Source organism: Camelus dromedarius, chromosome X, assembly GCF_036321535.1.
Source record: "Camelus dromedarius isolate mCamDro1 chromosome X, mCamDro1.pat, whole genome shotgun sequence".
Classification (NCBI taxonomy): domain Eukaryota; kingdom Metazoa; phylum Chordata; class Mammalia; order Artiodactyla; family Camelidae; genus Camelus; species Camelus dromedarius.
Genome location: NC_087472.1, coordinates 102,112,509 through 102,135,653, shown reverse-complemented (window position 1 = coordinate 102,135,653; position 23,145 = coordinate 102,112,509). Strand labels below are relative to the sequence as shown.

The 23,145-nt window shown below is 38.0% G+C and overlaps 1 protein-coding gene across 6 annotated transcripts in view; it reads left to right on the top strand.

Annotated features, from left to right (window-relative positions):
- REPS2 (RALBP1 associated Eps domain containing 2) overlaps positions 1–23,145 on the top strand; it is a 208,303-nt gene that overhangs the window by 144,320 nt on the left and 40,838 nt on the right. For all 6 annotated transcript variants that reach the window (XM_064483372.1, XM_031445822.2, XM_064483370.1 and 3 more), the window contains one exon: positions 691–752. In XM_064483372.1, the coding sequence (XP_064339442.1) occupies positions 691–752 (62 nt within the window). The remainder of the gene's footprint in view (positions 1–690; positions 753–23,145) is intronic.

Below are 23,145 nucleotides of genomic sequence, written 5' to 3'. Positions count from 1 at the left end.
GTTAAGTTACAATTCAGACATTCTTGGCTTAACTCGAGTTTTCATTGTATCTCACAAAATTTAAAAAGTTAGAATAAAACTCTCTTTCAAAAGATCCTTCAAATGGCTCCATATTATTTTAGAAACAGATTTAGTTATTCCTGATAATAAGAATCAGAGGGAAAAAAGGAAATTGAGATCTTTGAAGAGTCCCTAAGTATCATTTTAGTCCATCATTTTCAACCTCCCCTACTGCTGTCAGATCCACTCACTTACAGGGCAGGGCACTGCCTTGTTGGGATTCTGGCTCCCTACTTAAGCTAATGAGCAGTACAGTGGCTGAGAGCTAGGGAAAAATAGAAGAAGAGCCAAAGGGCCTAGAGTATGAAACTGAATAATTAACATCAGAATAATGAGGGATTGACTGTCTTTTCCGTGCTGGGTTCCAGTCTTTTTGATTAAAGGGTGTCACTTCTTTACTGTTTTTATACTGTCTCATTCACAACAGCCTATATAAATATTTGGATTTCGGATAGGATGAAAATGGGAAAGGGATTAGAAATAGCATGTACTCTTTTTTGTTTTTAAATCAAGCCCTCAGATTTTTAAAAATTGAAACATATTAAATGCGATTGCTATTCCCAGTTAACAAGTGAAGAGGGCTTTGTTTTGTTTTCAGTGGTCCTTAACAGTGTGTATTTTTCTTTTCAGCTTCTAAGTCAGGATTGTTACCTCCACCACCTGCACTCCCTCCAAGACCTTGTCCATCACAGGTAAGAGACATGTTGATTTCTGTGAACTGTTTGTCAGCAGGGAGTTGTCCTCCCACTGCACTTCCTGGCAAGGATTGATTGCTACAGAACTGGACGCTCAGGTTCCCAAGATGATGTCTGGACGGGACAGGGAGAGCAGACAGGGGCTGAATTTCTTCCTATCCAGCCAGCCCCCAACCTCATGTGGAGAAGGGAGAATTTCCTCAATAAGCAACCAAGCAAATGTGTGAAACAGTTCACTCTTGGCGGTGGAGGGTTGCATGTGGTTTTCTTAAAGAGAAAGGAGCAGAAGGGGCGACTTTCCAATTGGAGGTGGGGACGTGGTTTTTTCTGTATCATATGTGCAGTCTGGGTGCCTATAATTGGATCAGTGTTTTAGGAGCTATGTTAATTCTGCATAAACTAAAATAAATGGTCTTTAGCATGGGGTTAATGCTGTGGTTTGGGCCGACAGTGCTTTTTTTAGGATGGTATTTTCCCTTGGAACAATAAACTGAAACTCCAGGGGTGGGAGAGTGTCACCAAAATCAGTTTCACCTGTGAATGAATTTGGCCTCATTTGCATGCGCTGCTCTGGCCTTATTCATCAGCACTTTCTGTAGAGTTGAAAATGAGAAGCAAGCAGTAAATCCATGGAGTATGTGGTAAAGGTTGCTACAGAGCCTTCTTCCTTTAATTGCTGCTGAAGAAATTCTATCTTTAAAAGACCTTCTCTGACTTTTTACAGAAAATGTTGGAAAATTTCTCTATGAACAGTCTCAGTTTCTACCTCATTGCTCTGGGTGGTTGAGAGCATACCTTTTCATATGGTGCATTTTAGGACTTGTTGAGTCACTGAAACTACTTTTACTGTTTGCTTGTCCTTCTTTTAGAGAATTAGGTGGTCTTTAGTGTCCACTCAACTTCCAGATGCAAATGCCATGAGGTATTGGCTTCCTCCTTCAATTTGAAGAGTCATTAAAGGCCCTGTTCCTCCTGACCCACATGAAAACAAGTGAGAACCCTTTTCCAATATTCCAGCATTAGCTTTAAGAGAGATTGATTAACCAGTCAACAAGTATCTGAGTCCCTGCTATTTATTGACTACCAAGTTTTAGTTCCATCCTAATAAGCCTTTCCTTGGTTATAATTTCTACTCATTTAAATTATTAGTTCTGTTTATTGAGCATCTACAATAGAGCAGGCTGTGAATGAAAAATATTGCTGCCACATCAGTAAACAAAGGATGTTGCAGCCATCAAACCATCACATTGCAGCCATCCTGATGGTGAGCCCTGGGTGAGCCCTGGTGGTGAACTCAGTATGGAAACTGGAGGCCCCCACCATCAAGCTGTCAACCTGCGGCCACTCCCAACAGTGCATCCTGAGGAGACTCAGGATGGGAAGCATAGGATACTGGCCCTAGAGAGCTAAGGTGCACATCAAAGGAATGATTTCAATGAGCCCAGACTCTTGTATATTCCCCTACATAGAAAAGTGCTAAATTCCTTAACTTGAGATACCCGGTTTTCTTTAATTAACAGTAATCTCTTGATGTTCTGACCACCCAGTCTCTGTTGCAAAAACTGCTATATATCCTGGCTCCTCCCTTACGTCTTGCGAGCAGTCCCTTAGAGCAGTCTGAGAGGCTGCCTCCCAAGAAGTCCTCAGAATGTCCTCCGAATAAAACATAACTCTCAGCTTTTAGGTTGTATATTATTTCAGTTGACAAGGCGTTGTGCTGAGTGCTTTCCGTGCATTATTTAATTTTCACAAAAACCCTATGAAGTAGGTACAAATAATAACATTTTTAAAACAAATAATATTGAAGCATATAGGGGTTAAGCAAGTCACCCAAGGTGACATAACCAGTAAACAGTAGAGCCTGCTCCCAAACCGAGGTCTGTCTCCTAAAAGCCACCCCACCCCCATCATCAGAGTCAGAATGTCTGTGGACACGGGAGGACAGTGCTCCATCACTCAGGCATTCAAGGCTTTCACCACATCCCTCTCAGAGGACCTAGATGAGAAGAGTCTCCTGATTTGCACTAACAGCAACCCTATTTTTGTCACAACAAAATTAGTGGGCATTCTGGAGGTGCTTATCTACCAGCTGCTGGTTTCAAACCAGGGCTTGAGAGCCACCCGGATGACTGCGTGGAAGACTTGTCTGAAAGGGCTTTTGTGACCAAACTCCTTATGTTTCTCCTGCTGTGCAAGTGACAATAGTTACTTCCTGGTTGTGCAGTGTGCTGCTGCTATCAGCAGTCCTCATCTGAGCTGCTCAAGGTGGGCTTCCTGCCTGCTTTGGGTCTTGGTGACTGAGGATCTGATGGGGGCTGGAAATTCTCAAGTCACTATGAATGCAAGAGACTGCTTCTTTGTCTACCGGATTTCCCATCACATTGTAAACAGTGAGCCCAGCGCTCAGCCCAAGCCTCCACCTCAGCTGCCTAACTGGAGTTTTCAGATTACAGAAAAGGGTGTGTAAGAAATGCAGGCAGAAAAGCCCTACACCACTTCTCTCTCCCTACTCTCCCCCTTTTGCCCAATGTAAGTGGGACACACACGTTTGACCGAGGAAGTCCTGGGTAATAAACATATGATTGTGTTTAGTCTTTGTGCCGTGTCAGATTCCTAATATTGGCCCCAGGAGAAACTCATATAACCACCTTTATGGGGCACCTACATTTTCTAGTCTTTTTCAAACTACTTGTGATAAAGCAGTCTTCTGGGAGATGTTACAGGGCTCTCTGATGAGACAGATTTGCCGCCTCTGTATCTGCTCTGGGAGAGTCACAGTGCATGTGAGCCCATTAAAGGCTTTGAAGTCGTACAGTAAAGAAACGTGGGCAATTTTGTTAAAGCTGGCAATTTTCTAGCTTGTGTGACCATTCATCCCTTTATTTATAAAATACCTATTAATACCCTGAGGGCTTAGTGGTTAGGAAACATCATTATACACCAGCCTTAAGGTATTGGTAAGAGTATTTCCAAACTTCTTTCATCTGTCATCTCATCTCTATATTATGTGATTAAAGTTAAATTTTTATATCTTATGCCAATGGTTTTCCCTAGAAGAGATGAAAATGAAGAAGAAGGTTGACTGCACATTAGCTTGGGATTTCAAATTGTCATGTTTTCGGTTTGTTGTTTTCTTCATTGCTTTTCTATTCCTTTTTACTCTCTCATGAGGTAATTTTTTAGCACCTCACAGGAGATTTTATTACAGAGAACTTAAATACTGTGAGTTACTTTTTTGCTCTGTTAAAATTTTTTTGAATGTTCCTTGGTGTGTATATATAGACAAGATAATTTTGGAAAAATATATTTATACTTAACTACAGAGATTTCTTTTAAGGGGCTTGAACTGTAATACTTAGGGGAGAGAAGCTAGGAATCCTGGAATAATTAAAATCACTATATTTATTAGTAGCTTTGAGAAGAAATTAAGATAAAAGTTTTTTGAATTTTTTAGATTTAAAATTTTCATATTATTTAACTTGGTAAATGGGCAAGACTTGATTATAATAAATAAGAAAACTATTTAAAAAACTATATGGCCAGTCAGTGATATACTTACAGGTTTTAAGTATGTAAGAGAGTTTGTACATTTGCAGATACATGCACAAAGATATAGATAGATAGATAGATAAATTCCTACATACACCAAAAGTCTTTCTCTACTTTTATCAAGTGAGGAAGATGAGGTATAGGTTTTCAGCATAAAATGCAGTCTAGCTGGCCCCTACTTATACCGAGCACCACCATGATATGAACATCTGGATTAAATTATGCAGATGGGGCCCTGGAGTTAGGAAGAGGAATACATTCAAAGAAACTGATCTTATTTTTCATACTATATAGGTAAGATCAAGAAGGACCAAGTGAACAAATAAAGAATCAAATGTTTTAGTCTCCCCTTTTCCTGTGGACAGGCCAGAGACCAGGGCATGGTATTTTGGCTGACTGGAGACCAGAGGTGACACTTTTTTAAAAAAAGACTTATTCATAGCGTAAATGACTCGGAAGCAATTAGAGGTAACTGTTTCATATGGAGCAGTGTCAAAATGAGAGTTAGTTAAACTTATTAGCTCATTGTTTGTGTGCATATAAACTGAGTAAAATGCTATCAGTAGACTTGATGCTTGTCCTGTAGGTCAGTTTTCTGCTTGCTTAAGGTCTGTGGTACTTCAACAGCTAAATCCCTTTAACAGTGTTGATCTCATGCCGCATTTTTTACGGCGATTGTGATAGAGCCACAGCTTCAGTGTAATTATCTTTAATAAAGAAAATATTTTTTGGTACAAAGGATAATCTCAGTGTTCTATTAGCGCTACATTTGATGAGTTGGGGCTCCCTGTAGACTAATGTGCTCCAAATTTTCCTGTTTATACCACTGATTTCTCATGGCAGGTGCTCTTCACAAGCAGTGCAGTGTGTACTAAAATAACGCTGTAGGTTGGGAAGCACGATGGAGGAAGCATTTTCTCAACACTTTTAAGCTTGGAGAGACCAAGAGGGCTTCATGGAAGGGCTGAGGTGACCAATTAAATGAGTTTTACAGAAACAGGAGAACTTTTCTTTTTAAATGGCTGAGGAGATCAGAGCATTACTGTAGAGGAAAAGCAAATGCAAAGAAACAGGCATACAAGAGGAATTTGGAAAGACAGAGATTTTAGGGGAGAGAGATTTCGTGTTTGCAGGTGCTGGTGAAGAGCAACCGGCTTGCTTACTTGAGCCCTGGTGGCACCAGAGCTGCGGGAGAGGAAGGGCCTCTGACGAGAGAGTTCTGTCTGGGGAAGCAGCCCCTGAGGGGAGAGCACACAGTGTCACTCAACCCAGTGATGCTCACCCTGGCAGACACTGAATCGTCTGCGGGAGCTTTAACCTACCAAGGCCAGGGTCCCACACACAGAGATTTCGGTGTGGGATAAGGCTTGGGCATTGGGAGTCTACAGAAGCTCCTCGGGTGGTTCTGAAGTGCAGTCAGGATTGAGAGATGCTGAATTAGGGCTAGAGGAAGGGATGTTGAAAGTAGAAGTTGAGAATATAGGGGGTTTGTTGATGCTTCTCCATGTGTTCATTTTTTCTCATCATTTGCTGATTTTATTTTATTTTATGTTTTATTTTTAAATTGAAGTATAGTGAATTATAATGTGTCGGTTTCTGGTGTACAGCATAATGTCCCAGTCATGCATATACATGCATATATTCATTTTCATATTCTTTTTCATTAAAGGTTATTATAAGATATTGAATACAGTTCCCTGTGCTATACAGAAGAAATTTGTTTTTTATCTGTTTTTATATATAGTGGCTAATATTTGCAAATCTCAAACACCCAAATATATCCCTTCCCACCCACTTTCCCCTGATAACCATAAGATTGTTTAATATGTCTGTGAGTATGTTTCCGTTTTGTAGATGAGTTCATTAGTGTCCTCTTTTTTCTTTTTTCTTTTTTTTAGATTCCTCATATGCATGATATCATATGGTATTTTTCTGTCTCTTTCTGGCTTACTTCACTTACAGTTACGATCTCTAGGTCCATCCATGTTGCTGCAAATGGCATTATTTTATTCTTTTTTATGGCTGAGTAGTAGTCCATTGTATAAATATATTACAACTTTTTAATCCAGTCATCTGTTGATGGACATTTAGGTGCTTCCACGGCTTGGCTATTGTATATAGTGCTGCTCCATGAGTTCTTAAAGGGCACAGTGGAAAACTTTCTCAAGTTGGGGAGGGTGGGAGGCACAAAGTCAGGTGAGAGGATATATCCAGACCCTCTTGGGGCAAGAACCCAGATCATGATGGATGGCCTGAGGGTATCAGGCTTCTGGGGCTGACTGATTTCAGAAAGGTCAGAGGACATGATGGGAAGGTCTTGCTTGAAGGTCTAGTCACTGTGTGCCTCAGGTCCTGTGTGTACTGTTGTGAAGGACTAGTCATGAACAGAGATGGCCTTGAAAGGAAACCACAGTCCATTCAGCTAATTTGTCATCTAACTTGTCATCTGGCTAGAATCAGGTCCTAGGCAATACTGAACCTGATGGGAATGTGCTGGGAATGCTCCTCTACTTCAAAACCAAATTTCTTAGATACAACTTGATGTAAAATACTTTCTTTATTTCATTTGGAAGGGAAGTCTGAAGCTCACTTAAACTCAAATGGCAGTTTGTAGACCCTAAAGTTCTGAAATATTTGATACTCCATGTTTTTTTTTAAAAAATACATTGTCCTTGTAAATTAATATCTTATCATTTCAAGTATTCTTTCCATAAGTTAATATATAGTTGATGATACAAAGTAATAAATTTTTCTGGGAGAAATGAAGAGTTTTAGAGCTTTCTCTCATTTTGGCATTACTAGTGATTGTGTTAGTATCTTATAGGGTTATGTAATACATTTTTAAGATGTAAATTTGATTAAAGTGTGATATGCATACTCAATCCATTTTAAACTCACTAAATCCATTTTTAAAAGAGTAAAGTGAAGTATTGTGTTATTGGCAACTTTCAAATATCTATAAGAAAACAGCAAGAAACATTCTTTAAGTGTAAACAAACAGAAATGTCACTGCTTCTAAAATTCTGTGGGTTTTTTCTTTATCAAATTAAAATTCAGTGGGCATGTATCAAATATCATGGGATCTTTTGCTGTAATATATTCAGATGATCTCATATAATGTACATTAGTTACCAAATCACTCTGATATATTGACTATGTAGATGAAGCAGATTTGTGAGCTTTCAGAGTTACATACAATATCCTGATTTTCACTCATCAAAACACAAATTTAGTATATGTCAAGTGTTAGTCTTCTCTGTATTTATGTATTAGAAAGTCAGTAATTATTCTGAAGAGAATATATAAACATATATTACCTAAGATGCCATCTTCATTTTCTTCCAAAGTGTTACTCTGTTCTGTCCTACAGTGTATGCTGAAGTTTATTAGAAAATCACAGTATGCTAATGAGTGTTTCAGTGATTAAGGGAAGATCTAGCTAGGCTCAGGATTTATCTTCATATGTAATGATGAAAGAACATACGAAAGCTGTACATCATTACATGAATGTGTCTGTCTGTGGTCTCATTCTTGGTGCTGCTAATGTGTAGCTCTGTGGCTTTGCGGGAAGTAACCAAATTCGTCTCACAAACCTACTATCTCTTCTAGAGAATGCGATTAGACTAGATAGATCCTTCTAGTGCTTAAGGTTTCTGATTATGTGTTGCATTCACCTCTTTCCAAGAAAAACTTTGTTGCAAACATAGAGGAAACATCATAAAACATATGAGGAGAAGATGGCTTAGACTCATTTCTTCCTGCTCCCCCTCCTTGCTAAGTACAACTAAAAACCTTGGGCCTAATATGAAAGAAAGAGGATTTCAAAAGATGTAGAGAGGAAAGCAGGCTGGCTAGGGCCTCAGGACTTGAGGAATAGAGTGGTAGTGAGTTCCCTGAGTTTTAAAAAATCTTCCGTATATCTTGGACTGGGCACTGGAGAAGCCTACAACTCAGAACTACTGACAGATGCAAACAGAAAAATGCCCCAAGAAAAGTATACTCTCAATCCAGAGGACTGGGGAAGGAATACTTGCTCTACCCCACCCAAACACCATGCATGCTCTTCCCTCCGATATGAGCAGAGACCTACTGGGGAGGCTGGTCTCTTGGCCCTCATCTGGTAGCTTAAACAGTCCAGGGTGGTGCTTCCCTAGCCAGCAGACATGGCTTCAGCAGAGTACACAAGAGGAATCTAGTCTCTTAACTGCGACTGATGGCGGCAGATGGCCTGGGGAGGCACTTTACACTCCCACAGACAGTGTCGTTGGAGACTGAAACATACCCAGGTAAGCAAAAACTCAAGGAGGTTGTCACTAGTAGACTTGTCATATAAGAAATGCTAAGGGATATCCTTCAGGCTGAAATGAAAGGATATTAGGCAGTACCTTGAAACCATACAAAGAAATGAAGAAAGGTCAAGGTAGCTACATAGATAAATATAAAAGCCAGTAGTATTGTTAGTTTGTAACTCCTTCTTTTTTCTATATGATTTAAAGGGGAAATGCTTAAAACAATACTTATCAATCTGTGTTAATGGGCATATATCCATAAAGATGTAATTTGTGACAGTAGTAATATAAGGAGGCAGCAGGGCTGTAAAGGAGCAGAGTTTTGTATACTATTGACACTAAGTTGGTTTTAATTCAAGCTTGTTATAATATTAAGATGTTAATTGTAATTCCTAGGGTAACTACTAAGGAAAAAACTAAAAAAATATATAGAAAGAATGAGAAGTTAATAAAAATGATACACTAAGAAAACAATCAGTTAATCACAAAAGAAGACAATGATGGAAGAATTGAGACTAAAACAAGTATAAGACATAGAAAACAAACAGAAAATGGCTGAAGTAAATCTTTCCTTATTAATATTTACTTTAAATTAAATGGATTAAAATCTGCAATTAAAAGGCAGAGAGAGAATGGATTAAAAATATCTGACTATGTGTTATATACAAGAAGACTTCATTTTATTTTTATTTTTTGTATGTGTATTTTTATTGACATATAGTCAGTTTACAATGTTGTGTCAGTTTCTGGTGTACAGCACAATGCTTTAGTCATATATGAACATACATATATTCGCTCTCACATTCCTCCTCACCACAAGCTACGACAAGACACTGCATACCGCTGCTTGTGCTATACAGTATGAACTTATTGTTTATCTATTTTATATATATTTATGTATATATTAGTTTGTATGTGCAAATCTTGAACTCCTAATTTTTCCCTTCTCACTCCCTTCCCCCCTGGTAACCATAAGTTTGTTTTCTATGTCTGTAAGTCTGTTTCTGTTTTGTAAATAAGTTTGTTTATCTTTTATTTTTAGATTCCACATATAAGTGATATCATATGGTATTTTTCTTTCTCTTTCTGGCTTACTTCACTTAGAATGATGATCTCCATGTCCATCTATGTTATTGCAAATGGCATTATTTTATTCTTTTTTATGGCTGAGTAGTATTCCATTGTGTAAATATATCACAACTTCTTTATCCGGTCATCTGTTGATTGACATTTAGGTTGTTTCCATGCCTTGGCTATTGTATATAGTGCTGTTATGAACATTGGGGTGCATGTAGATTTTTGAATTAAGGTTCCTTCTGGATATATGCCCAGGAGTGGGATTGCTGGATCACATGGTAAGTCTATTTTTAGTTTTTTGAGGAATCTCCATATTGTTTTCCATAATGGCTGCACCAAACTACATTCCCACCAATAGTGTAGGAGGGTTTCCTTTTCTCCACACTCTCCCTAGCATTTATTGTTCATGGACTTTTGAATGATGGCCATTCTGAGTGGTGTGAAGTGATACCTTATTGTAGTTTTGATTTGCATTTCTCTGATAATTAGCGATATTGAGCATTTTTTCATGTGCCCACTGGCCATTTGTATGTTTTCACTGGAGAATTGCTTGTTTACATCTTCTGCCCATTTTTGGATTGGGTTGTTTGTTGTTTTGTTATTAAGTTATATGAGCTGTTTATATATTCTGGACATTAAGTCTTTGTCAGTCATATCATTTGCAAATATTTTTTCCCATTCTGTAGGTTGTATTTTTGTTTTGCTTATGGTTTCCTTTGCTGTGCAAAAGCTTGTAAGTTTAATTAGGTCCCATTTGTTTGTTTCTGCTTTTGTTTCTATTGTCTGGATAAACTGCCCTAGGAGAACATTGCTGAGATTTATGTATTTTGAGTATATTTTTGTGTATGGTATGAAGGAATGTTCTAACTTCACTGACTTACATGCAGCTGTCCAGTTTTCCTAACACCATTTGCTGAAGAGACTGTCTTTACTCCATTGTATGTTTTTGCCTCCTTTGTCAAAGATTAATTGACCAGACGTTTGTAGATTTATTTCTGGGCTCTCTATTCTGTTCCATTGATCCATATGTCTGTTTTTGTACCAACACCATGCTGTATTGATTACTGTAGCTCTGCAGTATTGTCTGAAGTCTGGGAGGGTTATTCCTCTAGCCTCATTGCTTTTCTTCAGTATTGCTTTGGCAATTCTGGGTCTTTTGTGATCTCCCTTTTAAAACTGCATCCAAAAAAATAAAATACTTAGGAATAAATCCGACCAAGGAAGTGAAAGACATATGTGGAGAACTAGAAAACATTGATTAAGGAAATTAAATATGACTTAAAGAAATGGAAAGATACCCCATGTTCTTGGATTGGAAGAATTAATATTATTAAAATGGCCATACTACTCAAAACAGTCTACACACTTAATGTGATTGCTATCAAATTACCTAGGACATTTTTTTACAGAACTAGAACAAATAATCCTAAAATGTATATGAAAGACTTCATTTTAGATCCAGTGATGCAAATAGGTTGAAAGTGGAAGGATGGAAAAAGATATTACATGCAAATAGTAACCAAAAGAGAGCTGGGGTAGCTATACTAGTATCAGACCAAAATAAAGACAAAAATTGTTGCAGGAGACATAGAATAACATTATGTATTGATAAAAAGGTCAATCCATTAATAAGATAAAAAATTGTAAACATACATACATCTAACAGCAGAGCCCCCAAACATATATAATAAACCCATCAGAATTGAAAGGAATAATAGCCAGTTCTAGACTGATAGAGACTTTAATATATCACTTTCACTAATGGATTGACAACTGGACAGAAGACCATAAGGAAATAGAGGAGTTGAATAAATGTCTGTAGGCCTAATGGACACCTGTGGAACACTCCACTCAACAACAGCAGGCTACACATTTTTCTCAGAAGCACATGAACATTATCCAGGATGGACACTATGTTAGGCCACAGAAGAAGTCTCAGTACGTTTAAAAAGACTGAAATCGTATCTTGGAATGAAACTAGAAATCAATTACAGAAGTAAAATTGGACAATTCCGTAATACGTGGAAATTAGACAACATACTCTTAAAAAAACCAGTGGATCTTAAGGGATCCACAAAACAACTAGATGTAAAATATGATACCAAAAATAGTAATCGTAAGGGGAGGAGAGTACAAGTCCAAGGGTGTTAAAATGCATTTGAAATTAAGAGGTCAGCAGATTAAAACAATCATATATAAAATGGGAAATGAACAAAAACATGGAGACTAAATAACTTGCTACTAAAAATCTAATGGGTCAATGAGGAAATCAAAGAGGAAATGAGAATATACCTTGACAAGTGAAAATAGAAACACAACTTTCTAAAATCTGCGGGATGTAGCAAAAGCTGTTCTAAGACAGAAATTTATAGGGATACAGGCCTGCCTCAAGAAACAAGAAAAATCTCAAATAAACAACCTAACTTACCATCCAAAGGAATTAGAAAAAGAACAAAGCCCAAAGTCAGAAGAAGGAAAAAAAATAGTAAAGATCAGAGAGGAAACAGAGACAATATAAAGAACAGAAAAGATGAAACCAAGAGCTGTTTTTTTAAAAAAGATAAAATTGACAAACCTTTAGCCAGATTCATCAAGAAGAAGAGAAGGACCCAAATAAACAACATAAGAAATGAAAGAGGAAAAATAACAACCAATACCACAGAGATACGAAAAATCATGAGAGAATACTTTGAACAGTTATATGCCAACAAATTGGACAACCTAGAAGAAATGAACAAATTTCTAGACACATACAATCTGCCAAAACTGAATCAAGAAGAAACAGATAATTTGAACAACAGACCTGTTGCTAGTAGTGAAATTGAACTTGTAGTAAACAAAACAAAACAAAACCTCCAAGCAAACAAAAGCCCGGGACGAGACAGCTTCGTAGGGAAATTCTACCAAACATGTAAGAAGAGCTCAAACTATCTATCCTCAAACTATTCCAAAAAATTTAAGAGGACAGAACATTCCCAAATTCATTCTACAAGGCCACCATTATCCTGATACTAAAACCAGGCAAAGACACTACAAAAAAAAGAGAAAAATCAGAGAGCAACATCACTGATGAATATAGATGCAAAAATTCTCAACGAAATATTATCAAACCCAATCCAACAATATATAAAGAGGATCATACACCATGATTAAGTAGGATTTATTCAAGGGATGCAATGATGGTTCAGTATTCAAAAATCAGTGTGATATACCACATTAACAAAAGGAAGGATCAAGATCACATGATCATCTCAATATATTCAGAAAAAGCCTTTGACAAAATTCAGCATCCATTCATGATAAAAACTCTCATCAAAGTTGTTATAGAGGGAACATATCTCAACATAATAAAGGCCATATGTAGGCCATAATAAGGACAGACCTACAGCTAACATCATGCTTAATAGTGAAAAGCTGAAAGCATTTCCTCTAAGATCAGAAATAAGACAAGTATGCCCACTCTTATGACATCTATCTTATATAGTATTGAAAGTCCTAACCACAGCAGTCAGACAAGAAAAAGAAAGAAAAAGCATTCAAATTCAAAGGGAAGAAGTAAAACTATTTGCAGATGATATGATAATGTGCATTGAAAGCCATAAAGTATCTACCTCAAAACTATTAGAACTAATGAATTCAGTAGAGTTGCAGGATACAAAATTAATATATAGAAATATGTTGCTTTTTTATATAGTAATAATGAACTATCAGAAAGTGAAAGCAAAAGAAAAAAAAAAAAAACCAATCGTATCAAAAAGAACAAAATACTTAGGAATAAACTTAACCAAGGAGGTGTGAAAGACCTATAGTCTGAAAACTATAAAACATTAATGAAGGAAATTGAAGATGATACAAAGAAATGGAAAGATATCCCATGTTCTTGGATTGTTAATATTAATATTGCTAAAATGTCTATACTACCGAAAGCAATGTCCAGATTTAATGCAATTCCTATCAAAATACTCAAGACAGTTTTCAGAGAACTAGAAGAAGTAATCCTAAAATTCATATGGAACCATAGAAGACCTCAAATTGCTGAAGCAATCTTGAGAAAAAGAAACAAAACTGGCAGTATCACACTCCCTGACTTTATACTATAAAGCTACAGTAATCAAAACAGTATGGTACTGGCACAAAAACAGACACATCCATCAATGAAACAGGACAGAAAGTCGAGAAATAAATCCACACACGTATGGTTAATTAATCTATGACAAAGGAGGCAAGAATATACAATGGAGAAAAGACAATCTCTTTAATAAGTGGTGCTGGAGAAACTGGACAGCTACATGTAAAATAATGAAATTAGAACATCTCACACCATGTTAAAAAATAAACTCAAATAGATTTAAGACCTACATGTAAGATCTCAAACCATAAAACTCCTAGAATACCCTTTGACATAAATACAAGCAGTAGTTTTTTGATCTGTCTCTTAAGACGAAATAAAAGCCAAAATACACAAATGGGGCCTAATTAGAGTTAAAAGCTTTTGCATAGCAAAACAAATAATCAACAAAACGAAAAGACTACCTAATGAATGGGAGAAAATAATTTGCAAATGATATGACTGACAGGGTCGAATATCCAAGATAAACAAACAGCTCATACAACTCAATATCAAAAGAAAGCAACCTGATTAAAAAATGGGCAGAAGACCTAAATAGACACTTTTTTCGAAGAAGATATGCAGATGGCTAATGGGTACATGAAGAGATTGTCAGCATCTCTAATTATTTGAGAAATGTAAGTCAAAACCACAATGAGATATTACCTCACACCTATCAGAATAGTTATCATCAAAAAGTCTACAAAGAATAAATGTTGGAGAGGGTATGGAGAAAATAGAACCCTCATACACTTGGTAGGAATATAAATTTGTGCAGCCACTATGGAAAACAGTATGGAGGTTTCTTAAAAAAACTAAAAATAAAACTACCATGTGACCCAGCAGTTCCACTCCTGGGTATATATCTGAAAAAAAAACAAAGACACTAATTCAAAAAGATATGTGTACCCCAGTGTTCCTAGCAGCGTTGTTTATAATTGCCAAGATATAGAAGCAACCTTAGTGTCCGTCAACAGATGAATAGATAAAGAAGATGTGGTACACATATGCAGTGGCATATTAACCATAAAAAGGAATGAAATTCTGCCATTTATAGCAATGTGGATGGACCTAGAGAATATTATGATTAGTGAAAGAAGTCAGACAAAGGCAAATACCATATTTTATCACTTCTATGTGGAACCTGAAAAATCAACTGATGTATTTAGCAAAATAGAAATAGACTCACAGATACAGAAAACAAAGTAGTGGATACTAGCAGGGAGTGGGGAGGGGTAAAATGGGCATACGGGATTAAGAGATGCAAACTACTTTGTATGCAGCTGATTAGCAACAAGGATATATTGTACGGCACAGGGAGTTATAGCCATTATTTTGTAATAACTTTAAATGGAGCATAATCAATAAAAATACTGAATCACTAAGCTGTACAACTTAAGCTACTATAATATTATAAATCAACTATATTTCAATAAAAGAAAAAAAAAGAGGAGCAAGCTAAACTCAAATCTAGCAGAAGGAAAGAAATAATAAAGAATAGATGGAGATAGAAAACAGAAAACAATAGAGAAATCATTGAAATCAAAAGTTGTTTTTTTGAGAAGTTCAGCAAAAATGACAAACCTTTAGCTAGACTTACCAAGAATGTAGTTAATCTAGTGTTGTCCTCTAGTGAAAATAAAAGTCTCTGTTTTAAATTAAAATTAGATTTTGATAAATACATTTCTCACTGTAGATAAAATTGTCTTGAATTTATCAAGGCTGACTATTCAAGTTGATTTTTCTGCTTTGTGTAGGGCCTTTTTTCCTGTATTGACTTTGGCAGTACATTTTACTCTATGGTACCTAGTTGTGGAATTGTTTCATAGATCACTCAAGTTCTACTCATGGCTCCAGCCTGAAGAAACAGTTGTGGTTTAGACCAGTCTTTATTGATAGAATTTTGAGAGTTCTGCAAGTTCTCTTATAAGGATTTATTAAAGGAATTTGAAAACTAATATTCTCAAACAATTGGCACTGGTTGAGAAATTCAAAAGGCAAAGGAAATGGCCACAGTGAGAAGTTTGAGAAGAGAGAGTGATGAAATACTGGCATTGGAACAGAGGAGGAAAGATTAAGCATAAATCCCCTCCTTTTAAAAGGAACACTCAAACGTTTGCCAGCTATCAACAAATGCCACTAGAATTTTCCCCAAGAACTAGTTCAAAAGAAAGGAAAAATTCCGTGATGAATATTTATTTTAATATTATCGATAAAAATAAAAAAGTACAGACTATACAAATGTCCACAAAGAAGGCTCTGATTAAGAGAATTGTACATATCTCTACCTAATAGAATATTAGACATCCGTTAGAATGATTACATGGAAAATAGTGGAAAAGATCAGAATACAGAAATGTTTCCTGATTTTGCCACATGAAAGTATTTAGCAGACCTTTGATAGTAAGGTGTTCTACTCTCAGAGTGATCTTGAAGGTCCAGAGAACATAATGATTGGCCCTTTTGCTGTGGTTGGATTTTGAATTACTTTGTGGTGTTATTGGCCAGTGTTCTCTTCCTGTTGGTGTTTGAAGTTAACACCTCAGTGAATTTCCACTAACCCTTTTTAGAGGTCTGAAGAGGTCACTTAAGTAATTCATGTATAATTTAGCTATCTCATCTTATGGTAGCTTGTTTAAGTACATTCTCTTTTTTGGGGAGACTCTGTGTGAGTAGTAGGTGTGTGAATTGGGGTATCCATGAAGGTCTATATGTGTTTCAGTCATAAATGTCATGTGCCTACTGTTAAACATTTGGAGATAGGCTGATCAATACTTGGTAGAAGTTTAAATAGCTGTTTTGGTGGGCAGTTCTTCTTTTAAAGATTTCTTTCAATTAAAGATTGAGAGAAAGGGAAAAATGCTCTCTGTTATGATACCTAGAATAAAAAAAAGTCATTTAAAGCTTTGTAAGAATAAAAGGGCCTTTGGAAGCTACTTTTAAGAGACCATGCTCTCAAAACTTGTGATGAGACATAATATTGCATAATCATATAGTTAGGATAACTCCAGCAATTGTGAGATTCAAATAAACCCTTTCCTGAAATACATCATCTAGTTTTTTTCACCAATGTTCTCTGGATGGTAAACTTTTATGCCCTTTCTCGTAAGTGGTAGTTTTGCTGCATGTAGAATTCTAGGTTGAAGTTATTTTCCCTCAGCATTTTGAATGTATTACTTCCTTCTCTACGGGCATTTATTGTTGCTGAGTATTGCTGCTGAGTATTCTGTGAATCTGTTTTTGGTTCCTTTGGAGTGACTATATTTTCTCTGTGGTGACTCTTAAAACTTTATTTTTGGTGTTCTGTTTCAATTTCACTGTGATGTGTTTAGGCATAGGTTTAAATTTATTTATTCCAGATGATTGGTGTGCATTTTCCAGCTGGAAAATCATGTCTTTAATTTTAGAACACTCTTAGTCATATCTCTGCAGGTTTTGGTCCTCTACTTATTTCTTCTATTTTCTTCTCAAACTCATTAGCTATGTTTCTATGTCTGTCAACCCATCTTTTATTTCTAGTAATGGCTCTTTCATCTCTTTATGTCATGATCTCTCTGAGTTGGCTGTGGATGAAATCTTCAGCTTTCCAATTGATAACTTTTCTTGTGTAACTGTATGATTCCAGGTTTTATAGTCTGTTGTTTTTTATATCAATCTGTTCTTGTTTCACTTTTTCCAGTTTCTGTTTCATATTTGTCTTTTCTTTTTTCAGATGCGTTCCCTGCTTTTAATTTTGAGGATTCTAAACAAAATTATTTTAAAGTTATTTTCAACTTGTTCTATCTTCAGGAGTAAATTCATCATATTTTGGGGTGGAGGTTGTTCTTAGTGTTGGGCTTTTTCTTCCATGCTTTTTGAAAATTTGCCCAGCAGTCTTATTTTAAATTGGAGTTCAAATTTCATTCTCAGTTCTCTGAGCTTCTCCCTTTCTAGCTGTTTAGTGGTGTCTCTGCCAATCATACCCCAGAGCTCTGCACCCATGGGCCACTACTCTCAGGCCAGTTCTACTTGAGATTCAGCACTTCCATCTGGTACAGATGTCAGTGATCGTGCAGATGGCGCCAGATGGTGGCTGAGCCCAAGACCAGGCTACGATGTTGTCTGCTCCCGCTTCCTTTCCTAAGTAGGTAGTGCTCAGCACCTTCGTAGGCTTCATCTTGGCTTTGCAGGTTTCTGGGTAGTGAAGTGTCACCTTAGCCTGTGGCTTCAGGGAATGAGCCTGGTGCAGGTCCCCTGCCTCATGTGGGGCATTTAAATCTGTTATTCTGCTGGGTATGAGCTCTGAGCTCTCTCTGCCTACTTCTGAACCCTCAGCCTGGCCTACCACTTTGCGATTTGGCTCCCCCAGGGATCTTGATCTTGCTTCTGAGTGTATCTGAGTCTTTTTAATTCTAACACTTCAGTGCTCCTGCTCTCCTTGGTTATTGCCTGTCATTTTATGGAACAGAAAGTGGAAGTGAGCTACTTGGAACCTCACAGCTAGTAGCAACAGAGGCCCCTCTTGTAGAAGAGGAGAGCTGGGAAAGGTTTCTGGGGAGGAGCTAGAAACTTGATGATAAACCTTTAGAGAGAGAAAAAACCATTCATTGCTTGTCATAAAATTAACTATAGATCTGCTAAGCAAAAGTTACTAGGAATTTTCAGTCTCTGTACTCATTTTCTAAATATGAAGTATTTCCTTGCATTGAGGCAAGTCAAAGTTTATTTTTAAAGTGCCTTCCCCGATGCAGACTTACATTCATCTTTGTCAAAGTAGTTTTCACATTGTGGTCAGTGGGCCATATTTGGTGTAGCAGAAGGCCACATGTAATCTATATCCTGCTTTCTAAAAGGGGGAAAAAAAAGCAGAAGTTTTACATCATAAATAATTATTATTTACACATTTCAGAATTTATATTAAAGGAATACAAACCATTGAGGCTTTGCAGTTATTTTATTATTTGCAATTATTATATATTGCAATTATTTATGTATTTTATCAGGTATCTTAAGTATAGTGCTTATATGCCAGATGCTCTTCTAAGTGCTTTATAAATATTAACTCATTTAATCCTAGCGACCATGTGTAAAAGGTTCTGTTGCTATCCTTGCTCTGCAATAAGCGAGCTAAGGCTCAGAGGACTTTAGGAATTTGCCCGAAGTCACCCACAGCAAGTAAGGGTTAAGGCTGCGATTCTGACCCTGACTATCTACCCTCAGAGTGCCGACTTCTACTATACTGTGCTTCGCAACCACGTTTCATAATTATTTTCTCAAACTCTGTCTTTTTAGCAACACAGTTGACATGTTATCCAGAATACATTTTGTGTTCTGAAACCTCTTAATTAATTTGCTTTATCCCACCACTGGTAGCTTGTTTTCTTTCCTAGATTTCTCCTTCATTATAGTATTTTGCTCATAATATTATTATGTAAAGCTTACTTTGTTAGCTTCACTCCTCTGGAAGATGCCTTAAGTTCATGGAATGTGCTTACCACAGGCCTATGCTTTGCTGAGCGCTATGGGAGCACAGAGGTTGTGATGTGCTCCTTATCCTGTAGCTCCTTGGTCCCTCCTCACCCACAGAAAGCAGTCACACCTGACACTCTCCATTCTGTACTCATGGTGCGTGTATGTAACCATGTCATTTTCCACGTGTCTCGTTTAAACCCAGTTTTTCATGCTTTATGGTCAAGGGTTAGGCAGTAGCTGGACACCATGTTTCTGACGAGATAGCCCAGGTTTTTTTGCCTGAAGGTCAGTTAAGACTGATTTCTAGGTTCCTAAACAGTGGAATCCTTATTTCTTTTCTCTGATCCCCCTACCACACAGCAGCAGAAAGCAGAAAGCACTCCTAAGTGTTGGGGGAGAAGCCAGTGCAGAAGTAGGGCAGGATGGGAGGACACCCAGATGTGCTGAGGTGTTACTAGGAGAGGACGGGGGAGGACAACTGGAAGTGGGGCCCAGGGAGGCCGCCTGCCAGAGTGGTTAAGAACATGGGCTCCGGATTCAGATCCTCTCTGCCTCTTACTGACTGTGTGTCTTTGGGCAAGTTTCCTTAGCCTCTGTGTCTCAGTTCCAATATCTGTAACATGAGGGTAATAGCAGTGTCTGCTCTGCTTGGGTTATGATGATTAAGCGAGTTAATATCCGTAAATCACTTAGGATGGTTCCTGGCGCATGGTCAGCTCTCACCAACAGTTAGCTCTTGTAAGTATCACGAGAGGCTGAGTCTAGTCGGCAATCAGAACAGACTCAGGATAGCCAGAAGTTAGTGGTCACAAGCCCAGAGTGAGTGCTAGAATGGCTTGAATTGTGTTCTTTCCCACTTCTGTGACCTTCCATGGCTGGCCCTCTGCCTACATCAGGGGTCAACAAACTACAATCTATAGGCCAAGTCCATATCATCACCTCTCTGAAATACTGGAAATGAGAAGGATAGGAATCAACAACAACCCCGCCAGCCTTTTAACCCACCATCTCCTAACTCCAGGTTCGTGATGCCTGCGTGTGTAGTTTACGGCTCTGCCTTGAGGACCTTATCTGATCGAGGTGCTCTGTATTTCAGACTTTACTAGCAGAATCTTGAGCAAATATCCTTTATTCACCTGGCAGCTTCAAAGGCTTGCTGTGGGTGGTCCTTCCCAACTATGTGTTCTCAAGCATAATGAAAGGAAACCGACTAAGGCCTTGTCTTCAAGGTGAAGAAAAGGGAAATAAAATAAGCCTGTCCTGGGAAAACAGGATAAAGGAGTTCTTTCTTCCAGTCTCCCTCCTGAATACCCTCCTCTGCTCAGCAAGTTCCGTAGGTATCACTTACTGGTGTGCTGGCAAACCTTCTCTCTGAAACAAGAAAAAGCCCCAATTTGTAGCCATTGCCGACGTCATTCCCACCATGGCTAGTGCAGGTGGGAAGGGATGTGCAGCATCATTGGCTCATTGGTACTAGGGTGCTCCACTGTAGACAACTTTACTTTGCCACTGAATCTTTGTGTCAGGATTCCATAGGCCAGGGGAAAGGGTTTTTTTTTGTGTGTGTGTATGTGTGTGTGTGTTTTGTTTGTTTTTTAAAACTAAGGCACTGTTTCAGCCCAATCCCAAAATGTGCTGTTAGGAATGGGGCCATGTTTTTGAAGTCAACTAGAAATGCATCTTCCCTCGTTTACTTTTAACTTATACCACTAGGTGGCACTTTAGGGACATTACAGGAAATTGGCTTTATTGGATTTATTTTTAACCTTTTTATTCAAGTAGAATGTGCATATGAAAAGTGAAGATTGAGTGTGCAATTCAGTGAATTCTCACAAGCTCAAAACACATGCATTATCGGCACTCAAATCAAGAAGCAGAATATTACTAGGGCCCAGAAAGCCCCCTTTATGCTATTTTTCAGTTCCTATCCCTTATTTTTAGGGTTCCCACAATTCTGACTCCTAACAGTATAGATTTGCTTTACTTGTTTCCTGCCTTATATAAGTGGAACCATGCAATGTGTATGTGTGTATACACACACACACACACACACACACACACACACACACACACACACACACTCTTGTGTCTGGCCTTTTTTGCTTACATGCCGTTTGTGTGATCCACCCAGATGGTATGCACTTGTAGATCATTGCTGTATAGTACTCCATTGTGTGAGCAAATATATCACTATTTTCCACTGTTGATGGGTATTTGGGTAGTCTTCAAATTTTGGCAGTTATAAATAACACTACTATGCATATTTATGTACGAGTTTTTGAGTGGGTGTATGTTTTCATTTCTCTTGGGACTATCCCTAGGAGTAGAATTTCTGGGTCACACAGTAAGCGTATGTTCTGCTTTAGTGGATACTGCCAAACGGTTTTATAAAGTGTACTGATTTATATTCCATCAACAGTGTTCCCATTTCATTTCCACATCCTCATCAATACTGAATTTATTTTATGGCTGGTTCCTAACTCTTACATAATTTTTATAGCTCCCTCTCCTGCCAGCTATTTCTTACTGATTTTTTTTTAAATCCACCTTTCTCTGATGGACCTGGCTCATGCAGGAAGGGCCATGACAGCCCAGAATGGGACTTGTATCACAATCTAAGTATGAGCTATCAGTTGTTAGAAAAAATGTTACTGAAACACTCCATCACTAATACAGAGCAATGGAACTGGGAGAGGAGTTCAAAATTATAATTGTGGTAAAACGTCGGGTGAAGCTAGGACTTTCAGGCACTTTGAAATTTTTATATTAGGTATTGTTGCCAGATGTGTGTATGTCGGGGTGGGGGACTAGCAAAAAGGATTTTTAAAGGTCTCATAACCTGATGCTTTCAAGTTGTGATGGTGGCAGGTGCCTGTTTGAGTAAAGGTCTGTTTGGCGAGGCAAGGGGTGTGCATATGGCATCTTTCTTGAACCCCATCCAGTGGGAAACATGAGTCTTAAAAGAATCTTACCATAGATCACCTTATCTGTGAAGCCCAGGTGGTTGACTCAGTGGATGGCATTAGAGTATGGCTTTAGGTATGTGATGAATAGAGGGTGGGACTCAGACTTGGTTCTATTACTAGAAATTGGAAATAAAAGGACAAAAACCTAGTCATGGTCAAATATTTGTTGTTCACACCAAGATACGGTGCCCATAGTCCTTTAGTTGTGACAGTAGGTCTGTTTCATGGATGTGTCTATATTCCAGTGGGTTCCAGGAGTCCCCAAGGAATTATGCTATGTGATGGCTGTGTCCAAAGACTAGTTGCCCATTGTAGTTACTGATTATCCACATCCGTTAAGATTGCCTCTGAGCTCCTGTGTCAGTGTTCCCCTGGGTGCCTCCGATGTTGGATTGGCCTGCTGTAAGGGCCTCCGGAGATACTCACTGCAAGCTACCTGAGATGTCTGTACTGAGGCAGCCATGAAATCTGAAAGGGCTTTCATTTGTAAAAATGTCTTTTCTCCAGTATTGGTAGCAGTAATACCCAGTGGCACAAACTTGGATAGTGGACAGCCTGCTCTGTGGGATCTGCTTATAATCTAAACTGGTGTCAGCAGTTTCCCAGTTGAGGTTTTAATCTTTTGGCAAGAGAGTAAAAGTCCCTTGTGTTGAGTTAGCTTCTCCTTGCAGTAGGAAATCCTATGCCTGGGAAACCAATTGTCATTTTACTCCCAGTTATGATAGTAGCTGTGGTTATTGAATAGCTACTATGTTATTGTGCTTAGCACCCTAGACAGAAATTCTCTCGGGTGTCACAGTGCTAGGAGTTAGGTGGATTATTCCCTTTTGCAGACAGTGAAATTGTGGCTCAGAGAGGTTAAGCCCATGCCCAGGTTGTACACCAAGCAAGTATCAAGCGTGGATTTGACTCCAAAGCTCGTGCCCTGTACCTGCTGTGCTCTGTGGCTC